The 12,804-nt window shown below is 46.1% G+C and overlaps 1 protein-coding gene across 13 annotated transcripts in view; it reads left to right on the top strand.

Annotated features, from left to right (window-relative positions):
• LOC135917058 (uncharacterized) overlaps positions 1–10,864 on the top strand; it is a 119,799-nt gene extending 108,935 nt beyond the window's left edge. For 12 of the 13 annotated variants that reach the window (XM_065450551.1, XM_065450550.1, XM_065450549.1 and 9 more), the window contains 4 exons: positions 217–498; positions 2,453–2,597; positions 5,657–5,926; positions 10,675–10,864. In XM_065450551.1, coding sequence (XP_065306623.1) covers positions 217–498; positions 2,453–2,597; positions 5,657–5,926; positions 10,675–10,793 — 816 coding nt within the window. In that variant the 3' untranslated portion in view covers positions 10,794–10,864. The remainder of the gene's footprint in view (positions 1–216; positions 499–2,452; positions 2,598–5,656; positions 5,927–10,674) is intronic. The other variant, XM_070528013.1, reaches the window with a different exon arrangement.
• The last annotated feature ends 1,940 nt before the right edge of the window (positions 10,865–12,804 follow it).

Below are 12,804 nucleotides of genomic sequence, written 5' to 3'. Positions count from 1 at the left end.
AGCGATAAGCCCAAAAAATTAAATTCAACAAAGTGTTTATGGAATCTGCAAGCGTACATACATGACAGTATAAAACACCGAAATAGAGTTAACATGAAAATATTCAGTAGCCTTGAGTGCCCGTCATATTAAGAATTAGTGACCCAAACTGAGACCAGAACGAGAGAACTCTGTTTCGAAGAGTTTCCTTACGCCGTGGGTTCTAACCTCCTGCAGGCGACGGCAACACAGATGTTCCCAAGCCAACTCCAAGTTCTGGTGCGCGAAATGCGGCGCACTGGTAGAACGCTGCCTAGCGTGCGAGCCATCGTCGTGGGTGGCACCTTCTTTTCGACATTGGTGGCCGAAGAAGCTCGTAAAGTGTTTGGTGGTCTTGAGGTCCTGATGCAATCGTACGGCATGACCGAAGCGGGTAGTCTTGTTACTTCACAGCCTAAGAACAAAGAGCTCAGCGTGAGCGCTGACGTGGGCTTTCCTACTACGAATGTCGCAGTAAAGGTGAGAGACACTCGACAGCGCCATTTTAGTGTGATTAGAATTTTAGGACAATAACCTTAGGTAACTCGTGCTACGAAGGCGTTTAACGGAAATTTGGCGTGTGGTCCAAAAGCAGAAAAACAACCGAGTTGACTTTCTCTGAGCGACCGGCGAGTGCAGAGGTGAACGAGCTCGGCGCCCAGACAGAAACAGACAGACATCCGAGCTTGAAGGACATAGCATATATTATGCAATGCCACCGATGCATTTCAGCAAAATGAATCTTTCTGTGCGAGCTTAAGTCACTTACCTGTTGAAAGGTTGCTTTGCACTCTCTTTTATCAAGCGGCCCAACTTGTCATTCTTGCGCCCCCCCCCCCGTTTTCAGCGCCAAAATAGATGGTTCCTTGGGGAATAACAGCCTCCTAGTCTTCGTAAGTGCGCACACATGGTATTCTGATTCCCATCACAATGCAAACATCTGGTTTAAGCCCAACACAGTCCGACCCAACACAGTCCGACTCAACACAATCACCTGTGTAGCAGAATTAAAGCATGAAAAAGTTGTTTGAAGCCTGTAATGTGCTTAGAAATATCTCCGCCATATTTTCGTGTGCTCACTTGCAACCCTCCAACATTTTAGTAATCTCAATAGAGGGTCGACCAATTTGAAGGTGAGTGCCATGTAACGGAGCACCCCTAGGAATCTATCGAAGGTAGCCGCATGTGCACTGTCTGCGCTCTAGTCCGAGCATCCTTTGCTAGGCTGTTCTGGTAAGCTCCACATAGCCCCTACTTCTGCCTATGTGCTTTCCCTAGGCACACAGAAGTACGCGCTCGTGATCCTGCGCGCACAATAGGTAAAACAGGTACTTTTCAAATGACAGAATAGCTCATAAATAGTAGGGGTTACGCCGGCTTCATTGTAGTAGCCCAGCAGATGATGCTTAGACACCACAACGTTTTGTACGTATGCCCTTATCCTGGCCACTTTCACAGGCGCACTCCGCTACAGAGCGCTTCCGTACGATTATAACAATTCTGAAGAGATGTAGGCTCACGCCCAAATTAACATCTTGAGCTATGCTCACTTAAACATTTTCTGGTCCCGCAGTTGAAGATAGAGTTTGCCCCTTAACATTCTTCAAAGTAATGCTTGATCACAAAATTTCTTTTTGGAGCACCAAACTTGAACTTGAAACACATTTACGCTCCATAGATTTAACCTTGTCATTCCTGCAGACGATCTCTCTGCTTTTCCAGCAATAATTCTTTTCTGTCTCTAACCTTCAAGTGGTGAGGCTGCTTGCCTAATTTAGAGCTTAAGAAGCCTAACGAAATATTGCTCATGACTTCAGAGTCATAGATTTGAAGACTGATTATTGCGAAATGAATAATGCCGGAACGAATAAAACATCTTTTTTAACCTATATGCGCCAATAAGCCGCCTCCCCCTATCGAAAAAAACTTGATCCCACTAGTTCACGAGACGTCCAGGATATCGGCCTTTCACTAGCCCTTACAGCGCTTTATCCGTTTACGCCATATTTTGTGCAAATGATCATTGCAAGAACCTCTTTCATTGCATTTCCCTGGAAGGAGAATTCTTGCCACGTTTCTTGTTTTACAACAGCGTAATCGTTCCTTTACACTCTTTAAAGAAAAGGCAGAAAATGTGGCTCATCCAATTGTGGGTAGGTCACCAGCACATCAGAGTACACCACAACAAACACGAGAACCGTAGGTAGTAAAGAAGTGTTTAATCTACATGGCTTATAGAATTTCAAGCCTTATAAGCATGCCATAATCGAGTAGCCGGTATTTTTTCTCTAAAATATATATTTGTATCATATTTGCCAAAGTGTGATAACTTTGATATATTGACAGTGATGTTACGAGTAGTTATAGTGTCTTACGAATAAAACAATTTCATGTTTATTGTTACTGCTAACATAAATTTTTGGTTGATTTTCAGGTAGTTGATGTGCTCACGCGTGAGAAACTGGGTCCCCACCAGACAGGCGAGGTCTGCTATCGCACAGAGTCGATGATGAGCGGATACTACAAACGACCGAAAGAAACCGCCGATCTTGTTGACGAGGACGGTTGGATCAAGTCAGGTAACGCGCTGTTTTGTGTTTGTCGGAATTATAGTGCAAACTTTTGTGGCGTTCGTCTTCGTTTACCGACAGATTTTCGCATTATTTTACTGTAGTTTCACTTTGAACATTTCTTGGCTAAAATAAAAGTCAAATTAATGATAATTACGCTCCACGTTGATTTCTTCAGAAAAATGAGCACTATATTTTTCGGCCTATAGGGGCAAGTGCAATATAATTTTAAGTGATGAAATATTATGGGGTGCCGACTATCAACGGGTTACGTTATATATACTTTCTCTATTTCGGAGGGGTAATGAAGCAAACGAGTGGGCATGCGTCTGCAAATTTTTCTCCCGCTAAATGAGATCCTCACAGTCTCCACACGATACGTTGAAAAATCATTCATAAAAGGAATGAAATATATTTTCTTGTCCACAGCGAAAGAATTGACTGGTTGCAAACGAATTAAAAACAAAAGCACTTTGCTCACAATTTCAGAATCGGAAGTCATGGAGAATGCTAAAGTTACGAGAAACATTGCTAAGGCTCCAAGGCCACGTACGTTTTTTAGCCTTTCGGATGGTGGGCGACTCAGCAACTCAAACCTTGCTGTGAAGGCTAAAACATACCTATCTTTTTGCACACGCTGAATTGAAATGCACTGCGTAGCCACAACATCAGACGATGGACTTTTACACTTGCTGTGTACGTTCTTTCCGTCCTTCGTTACTGTGGATCAGTTGCGCCTTTCACTACAACAGGCTTTGCTGCGAGCCGATCAACCACGAAACTGCAGGTTAAGGGTGCGCCAAGGTGCAGGCGCTGTACTGTTACTGTTGTATACAAAGAGTTCTGTAAGGATATAGCGCTGACCACAATGAATAGACCTGTTTCCTTGGGAAGTTATGCATGTAAAACACACGTTTTGGGCAATCTTGGAAGTCAAGCTTTGTGCAATGTTTGTGCGCAAGTTGTTCGATGTTCGCGCTTATGTTGGGACACATGTTTATTTAGAGAGTGCATGAGTTGTCTGTGCAAGTCGTTTGTTTTTCACTGTTCAGATGTTTTATAGTTGTTCATTTCAGCATCTTGGCACTTCAGTGGAACGGCACTGTTATCATTTCACAGACGACCGCTTGTAAGGACGAGGAATGCGCGGAAAAAAGGGCCTTCACCAAAGCGACCATAATGCCTTCGCATTCCCGCCCCTGAGCAGTGTGAAGTGTCTGCTGAATATTTTTGCCGAAGCGCTATGGAAAGCTTTTACTGTATATGGTTGGTTATTTTACCTCCTTGCGAATCCTAAATGTGCGGTATGCCGGTGTGCACGAACACTGAGAATTATGCGCTATCTCTACCCGCGGAAATTCGTGTTGCAGCGCGCTAGAGCTCAGGGTTGCGGTGCCTGAAGATACCCCATGGTGCGGGTACGATTACAGCCACCCTCCATTACTAAAATCCTCAGTGATTTGTCGGACAAAATTTCTTCCGCGGGAAATTTCCGCCGCTTTCCGCATAGAGTATGTCGGTTTCTAGCCTCTGTGGGGTGCAGAATCCGAAAATTATGCATTTGAAAAATGGAACAAGGTTGACGGTGGCTGATTACGAAGTATACATTTCTTCACAAAGCGGCCGTGAAGATAATGAACCCTATATAAATAATACAAAATATGCTAACCCACAACTTGCCCACAAAGATGGTTTTTCGTCAACTTCAACTTAGGGACTGAATTGTCCTCGATTTTTTTTCTTTAGTTTATGAGCACCATGAACGAGTAAGCCCGCATTTTTCCCTGCCTCACCTTCGAGATTGGTCATAACTTTAGTCAGACAGATAGCCGGAAAGAAAACAAGTCTGAAAATGCCAAGAACGCTAGCCACGTTAAAAAATACAAATTAGAAGTAACCGGCAAATAAGAAGTTCCAAGACAGCCCCACACTCTGCTTTAGAGGCCATGCTCAGCGCCTGCAACTCCTGACTTGATGTTGTAGCAATTTTTATAGAACGTGACCTGGATAGAAACTATCTGCCCTTTCACTTGGTACAGCTTCACCGTGGCAGGCTTTACATTATAATTGGCCCACTATTATCACGTGAGGCCACGCGCCATGTTCATTTTTGTAATTTTTTTTGTTCAATCGCCATTTTTGCTTCAGCAACGTGGCAAGACACTCGAGCAGAATGCGCTGTCTCTGTGTTGTGTGTAGAGTTTTTGGTAGCTTTCATAATCATCCGAAATGTAATCGAAATAACAACTTTGTTGAACGCTGCTTCTCGTCATAATGAACCTATGTGTCTTCGTATGCCTCAAATAATTCGGCTAAAACAAGAAGCTCCCCACGATACTGCCCGGCGTGGCGAACGAAACACCTAATGAAACTATCGTAAGCGACCGGTCATCAATACAGGCGCCAGAGCGCCTCGAAGTTCAGTGAATATATGCCCCGCACATCATCTTGCCTAGACAGCCAATCATTTGCATTCATAGCCCGGGGCTTGTCTACCTCGGGCGCTTCCCCGTCTAGAAAACAAACGAACTATGTATACCGGGTCTGTTGTTAGTGAGGGCCGAGTGGTAGTCGTCTGTCTAATGGAAACAATCGGGGAGTTCGGACTCTCGTACGCAGTGCATGTTCTTGCTTGCCCTTGTTAGCCAGTAGGTAGATCGTTGAAGACGCCGCCAATTTTATCGTGCTCATCAGATTGCGTTATAAGCTGTTCTCATTAGCATACTTGTTAATTACTGCTGTCGGTTACTCATTTTTGTGGACGAACTAGGGCACCTCCTTTTTGTAATGTTCGCATATGTAAGGTAAACTTTTCTGGAAGCACGGAGGGATCATTCATCATTCGATTTTCAGAGAAGCTGCTCCTGCATTACTTACATGTCACTAAGTATAGCTGCTTGATATGACAATTACCGTTGTTATGTCTGCTGGGGACTATTATACGGACATCTCATGGGGTAGCGGTGGTGTACCTAATAAGGCTGGTCGCGATATCCTTCAGCACAAATAGTTTACAGCAAGTACATTTAAGATTTGAATCTCGTAGGCTCATGGCAATGATCATGCAGGTGACGCTGGCTACTACGACGAAGACGGCCGGCTCTATATCGTCGAGCGCCTCAAGCAAATTATTAAGTGCATGAACTACATCGTGATTCCCGCCGAATTGGAAGAGCTTCTTCTCCTCCAACATGCGTCTGACATCGCCGAGGTGTCAGTTTTGGGAATGCCGCATCCCGACTACGGAGAGGCAGCCGCAGCTGCCATGGTGCTCACACAAGAGGGCCGTCGGCAGGACCGAAAGCTGCTCGCCGAAAAGATAAAAGCAACCGTGGCGAGTAAGTTATGCGTCAGGAACAGCGGGCGATCGTATTCATTAGGTAACGCTGGCCGTAATGGCTAGTGACGTAGAATCACAGAAACTTCGAATATGCATCCAGAGTACAACAAAGAAAGGCGCAAAGCACGTGCACAACACATTCAATCAGCCTACTCTAATAACCATAGGTACAACACGTACTACACGGACGCAGCTCTGTATGCAGAGGCGACCGGGCAGCGCTACCAAAGGAGGTACGCCCTCGCAGTCGTGAACGCTATCAGCCAACAGCATATTACCGCGTCGGCCACGGCGGGATCCCCAACCTCGGCCGAAATGTTAGCACTGGCGATCGCACTCGCTCACGCGGAGCGCTCGCAAAGGGACTCGGTCGTGGTCACGGACTCCCAGGAGACATGTCGCATGTTTCTCAAGGGGCACGTGACTGCGGCTAGCCTCGCGATAATCCCCAGATCCTTCAACCACCATCATCGCCTACTCTGGTGCCCGGGCCACGCGGGGGTACAGGGGAACGAAAAGGCTAACGCGTTAGCTCGCGGGTTCACTAACCGAGCGACGGCGTCCTCTTCTAACCCCACCCACCCGCACTACCCATCACAAAATTCCACCAATTTAAATGCCAAAGACATCCTTGCTCATCAGCGTGGAGTCCGAAGAAAATGCCCGCCGCCTCACCCACAACTTAACGGGGAAGCGGCCGCCGATTGGCGTAAAATACAGACCGGGGTGTTCCCCCATTTAAAATTGCTGAACGTCATGTATCCCACTCGTTATAGGGCCAACTGTCCTTGGTGCGCTGGCATACCTACCCTAATGCACATAACCTGGGAGTGCACTAAGCACCTTCATAGGCCAAACACCAGTAGGACAATGGAGCAGTGGGAGGCACAGCTCGCCCGCTCCGACCTGGCAGGACAAAAGTCCTTAATTAGCCAGGTCAGGCAGGCGGCAGAGGCCAGTGGGGCCCCGGACTGAGAGGCTCCGACCACCCCTCCTTCAAATCTTTATAATTACACTAAAGTTTCTCTCTCTCTCTCTCGACATGCCATTCGCATAGGTTTGTATTTGATTGAATTTGAGAGAAACATTTACATTTGAAAAGTAATCCAAGCGCTGAAAATTCCGAAGTGGATTCGGAACCTGTTTTAACGGCGAAGTGGCTGATCAATTAGAGTATTTATTGGATGGTGCTTCCTAGGTCACCTAACGCGCTTTCTCAACAGCTGTGCCGATGTTCTTATATAGGCATTAGCGCGCTGCAAAGCGCATATGGATAAACATGCTCCTCGTCGGTTTGCTCCAATGCGTTTAGTCTCAGTACAGTCGTAGTAAAGCGGATATATATATATATATATATATATATATATATATATATATATATATATATATATATATATATATATATATATATATATATATATATATATATATATATATATATATATATATATATATATATATATATATATATATATATATATATATATATATTCCAGCGAAGCACCTTCGCCGCGCAGTGAAGCATACCATAAGTTCCAAAGGGGGCACTGTCATGGGATCACTGATGGTGCTGATGGCTATCCGACACTATCAGCTCAAGTAGCCATATTCTACTACATCTTCATGCATATGCATGATTCGAACAGCCATGTGGAAGCCTCACTACAAATTACACCAAAATTGTACCTGCCAATACCCGACACTATTGTGCACATTGGGCGGCTCTTCTTGGTTTCTGGAGGAATTGTGAGGCCGCCACTGCTCCATCATGTCGAGCAGCCATTGTTTCTTCTTGGGGAGATCAAATAACTGTGATTGCGACACTTTTGTGCAGGCGTGCTGTACATAATAGGGAACTATAGTTACCACGAACTATAACTCTCATGTGCATTGTTTTTAAAGTTTACATGAGACGCACAGTGCCCCCAGTACTTGCTTTTTTGCAGCATGCGCTATTGGGGAAAAATTACATTTTCGAAAAAGGCTGTAGTATCCGTTTTCAAAAAGTATTTCAGCAATTATTAGTTCACTTTCATTACACCAAGTCACTTAGATTGAAAGTTTAATATTCTTCCACCCCTAATGACGGTGATAGGTCTGTGCAGGTTCTTACAGAGATAGAGTTATGGTAGACCCGATGGAGATGGAACGAGGCGGTTAAATAGAAGCTGACACACCTTTCGAAAAAAAAGAGTTCCCTTCGGCGTTCTACAGTATTTAGACAATTGAACACGAATATCTAGTTTGAAAAGGGCAGGAAGAAACGCCAGCGGCTGTATTTTGCAAGAAAACGCTCACCAGCGCCTCAAGGCATCGCGTGAAGGCCGCTGTTGCCCGTGATTGGTCGGGACCGCTGTGACGTCATTCACGGGGATCACCGCTCGGCACCGCAGTTTCGGAGCGTAGCACGCTGTTCTGGTCTGGCTTCACAGATGACTTGTAAGCATTATGGAACGTTCTCGCTTTCTCGGACAGCTTGTATTTTCGCCTTACATGTTCGTACCGACAGCCGATACAGAAAACGATGGCGGCAGCGACGATGTTGAGTGTGCCAACAGCGAGAACGATGTGTGCAGCTTCTCGCGCATGGGAAATATTAGCTGGTACATATGTTTTTTCATGTAGCTGCAAGTTGCAATGACAGGAGAAAAAACGCGCTAAAGTGTCACTGGGAACATGTCTCTGGAAGAATGTCGAAGCACTAACTTCTCATTAGGTTATAAACACGGGTGCTATTCCGCGATGTCAAGCACCTTGCCGCTGATTGTCTAAAGTTCGGTGGTTTTTTGCGTGTTGATACACGATCGCGAACATAAGTACCACGTTTTAAAGCGCGCACATACAGTGCTGCGAGGTAGTCATGGAAGTTGCTTATCATACACATCCAGATCGATATGTTGAGCGGGATTATATGTGCAATATTTAGACCATGGTTCGACGAGTTTGCGATTGTGGCTGGATCAAGAATCTGCATGCGTTCTGCATGCTAGTGTTGACATACAGATATTAGGCAGTTTTAGTACCGCCATGTGATAAACACGGTAAATTTACGGTAAATGCAACCATGCGTCGAATGTCGCTAGTCAAGCCTTGCAACGCTAGCAACAACGCATTTGCGCATTGGTCGTAAGGCTATCGGGCTACAGACAGACAGACAGACAGACAGACAAGAAACTTTAATTGGTCCTAAGGAACTACCGTGTCGTAGTCGCGGGCCGCACCTGCGCCGGGGGCGGAAGACCGTGATCTTCAGCCCTGTCGCAGGCCCTTTGGACAGCCCGAAGCTGGACTTGAAGGTCGGTGCTCTTGACGGCTTCATCCCAGTCTTCTTGCCGGTTTAAAGGCGAGTGGCGCAAAGCAGAACATTGCCACAGCATGTGGTTCAAGGTCGACCGTTCCTCGCCGCAGTCTGGGCAGCGGGGATCCACACCTGGAGAGTAGTGGCTCAGCCTCGAGCGAGACGGAAAGGAGCCCGTCTGCAGCATTCTCAGCACCGAGGCCTGGGGTCTGCCCAGCTTCGGGTGAGGAGCCGGATACTGTCTGCGTCCCAGCGGGCTACGCTAAAAGTGTGTTACCAGACCTCCATGGCTGTAAATGTTCGCATTTCTCGAGTGCATCCAAGTTGGCACCGGAACACCGGTATTGGAATACCGATTACCCGCATTGTTATTAATCTCTGATGATAATCACTGTCGCGGAATTGGTCCCAGCACAGCACAGTTTATTTCGTCGGCACGAAATTCTCTCCTCACCGCACAAACCCACCGCGCTGCAAGCTTCTTGTCCCTCGGGAAGATGTGAAACACCACATCGTCTGGCCCATCTGTGTTCGCACAGCTGAATGCTGTACAGAACGAGAGCATGTTGGGCGCCCTTGGCTGTAGGCACTAACGCAGCTGAGAAATGAAGCACAGTTCATGAAAATCGCAAAAGAAAGCAAGCGTCAGTGGCGGGAGATCACTCGTAGCGTCGTTTAGTAAAGCGCAGGGCGGAAAGAAACACGCCAGCACATGCCAGCACGCTGGTCCGCCGGCACGCTCCCCGGGAATGACGTCACTCTCACAGGTTCTCTCCTCAGGCTGCCTCTTCACCCGGCGCTCTGGGAAGCGACGGGGGCGTGTCCGCGGGGGGGATTTTGAAAGCAATTTCCGCCCCTTATATTAACAAAACGCAGAAAAAAATTCAGAACCGTAAATTAATAGGTCTGTTCTTCCCAACCCCAGCAATTCATGGAATTTTGCACAACACCATGGCTATGGTGTTGTGCCTCGGAGGCCGAGGTCGCCTGTTCGATTACGGGCCGCTGCGGCCGAGTTCTGATGGGACTGAGTTCGACATCACTGGTGTACCTCGCCTTAGGTGCGCCGCGGAGAATCTAAATGTGTTAGACATTAGTCATATTGAGTGTGAGACACCAGACAGTCTTTCCCACCACAGCGCAGCTCCAGGCGGCGAAACTTCGCCATGCAATCAATGCTGCTCATGAAATAATCGACATTGTCTATTTAGGTGTTGCTGAGTCCTGACATGTATTAAATGAACTCTCCCCACTGGCTACGCTAATGTAGTCTAGATATCACCTTATAAGCGGCGCAGTGATCCGATTTCCTGAGTATCACAGCTCGGTTAACTCTCATGGCCGTTTAAATTCGCTGGAATAGGACACAGCATGACGCCCCTTCTTAGCTTCGAGAAGCTGAATTGTAAGCAAAACATTTTCCAACAGTTATTGTCTTTTTGTTACAGGTACCCTTGCTTTACACAAGCACCTATATGGCGGTGTCTTCTTCATGGATTCACTACCAAAGACGGACACCGGAAAAGTTTCCAGAGCCACTTTGGCTCGCTGTCTCGCCCAGTGCTAGTAAGCACATGGCCATCTACCTGATACTGACCGGTCCAACATGTGCGCTCGAGATTTCCACTGCCGATGGGAATTCGCAATAAACTATAGAACTAGTCTAACCATTTGCAGTCCCCATTCCGGCTTCTTTCAGTCAATGTTGACTGCTAATGTATCAAGACGAAAGCGCTAGCTATAAAAAGTTAACCGAAGCCTGTTTAGCAGTCTTCGGCAAACCAAGATGACCGCATTCATGACAATAATTTCGACTTTTACAAGCGAAATATGTTAGCTTGTCCCATAGGTAACAGCTTTACCTTTACCGCCATAACTAATAATTGCACGTGAAAGTGAGCTCTAACTACACGAGCCATGCTAAAAAGCGTACGCGCAAACTCTTTATTGATGCGACAGCGTCGAACGTGAACAAAAAAACCTGTATTTCTGATCTGTAAGCGCAAAAGGACAGATAATTTTGCATTGGCCGCGATGCCGCTTCGCGACCTCACGTAGGCAAGGTTCGCGTTGGCTGCGACGCCACCTCATGAGTGCGACTCAGTGGAGCAGAGCGGGTGAACCACGACACCTGCAGCCCCGATAGCGCCCCAGATGTTCCATGAAGGGAGATGGCATTGCCGCGATGCCACGTCACTGCCGTTTGCGGAAGCCTATGTTATCTACACGTTCCTTGTCCGCACGAAATCTAGCCTGTGTTCTTCGTGCGCCTCTGTAAGGTCGAATGAAAGTGCGTCAAGCATCTCAAGGCGCTTGCTTGCCCGCGAGCTGTTGATAACTCAAAGAAATTCTCAGCGGCGTTCAATAGGAGACTAATTCTTTTGCATTCAAAAGTCAGAAGAAGTGCTTAGGTTTCCTCAAAAGAAAGCAAAAGAGGGGTGCTCTAAAATTTTAAGTTATGATCGCCTGCAGGGCATAAAAATATCTGACAAGAGAATTTAACAGTGACAACTTTGAAACTTAATTTAATGCAATTCTCGGGTCGTTTTCAGCAGGTACGACCACGCGCGCATTAGCCGCGGGACAACCAAGGATCCTTTACGTACTCATAAATGTTTTAAAATGTCCAATGTGTACAATTGGACTGTGTTCATCCAGCTAATGTGACATCCCGGTGCGTTCGAGTGAATCGGAGCTTTCATAAGCTTGGGCCCTATTAAATGTGAAATACATGTAAATCCATGTGTTGATGAGTTCGGGTCTACAGGAGAGTATTAGTCTAAATGGTCCCCAGTAAATGTAGCAAGTGCAGTTCTCTAAAATCTGCAGCCTGATCTGGAAAATATGGAATCAAATGCTTCCTTTCATAAATATAAAATTCTACGCGTAAAATGTGCCAGGATATACGAGAAATTGTGTAGGATATATTTGTCCGTGTCTGAAGTATGAAACATAAGAAACATGTAAAGTTGACTAACAAGGGGTATGCTGTATATGGCCATGTTAGTCAGGTTTCCTGTGGCAAAATTCTCCGACATGCCTACTAATGCACTTTACATCTTGTAGTTTTGGGTACGTCCATCCCACCGAGTGTTTGTGGGAACAGACAGAACAGCGTGCCACCGAACGTAAAAAAATAAACATTCAACGGGGGATCAATGCGCATGTCCTCACGACGACAATGAATCTAATTATGGGCGAGTGCCCATGAATTTCAAAAATTCATGGAAAATGGCCATGCTGTTGTGTGTGGACATCGAGGTAAGTACGCTAGACGATGAGGGAGAACCAAATGCCTAAAGGATCTGTGGAAGGCGGAAATGGGCATGCGGACCACACGCATTTTCGAAATTTCATATACAACAGAATGAGAATAGGCTAGCGAATTTATGCAATAAATAAAGAGAGCATTTGACCGAACCAATATTACAATGAGTGTCAAAACTAATGAGCAATATAGCAACCGACAATATTGCTCAAGACACTTCTATTTAAAGTTTGTCATGGTCATGCAGAGATTTTCTTTGCGTCGGCTGTAGGAGACATACAATGTCTCTGCTTAGACTTCGATGTAATGA

Source organism: Dermacentor albipictus, chromosome 10, assembly GCF_038994185.2.
Source record: "Dermacentor albipictus isolate Rhodes 1998 colony chromosome 10, USDA_Dalb.pri_finalv2, whole genome shotgun sequence".
Taxonomy (NCBI): Eukaryota; Metazoa; Arthropoda; class Arachnida; order Ixodida; family Ixodidae; genus Dermacentor; species Dermacentor albipictus.
The sequence above is the reverse complement of the archived record's forward strand: the minus strand, read 5'-3'. Positions and strand labels throughout refer to the sequence as shown.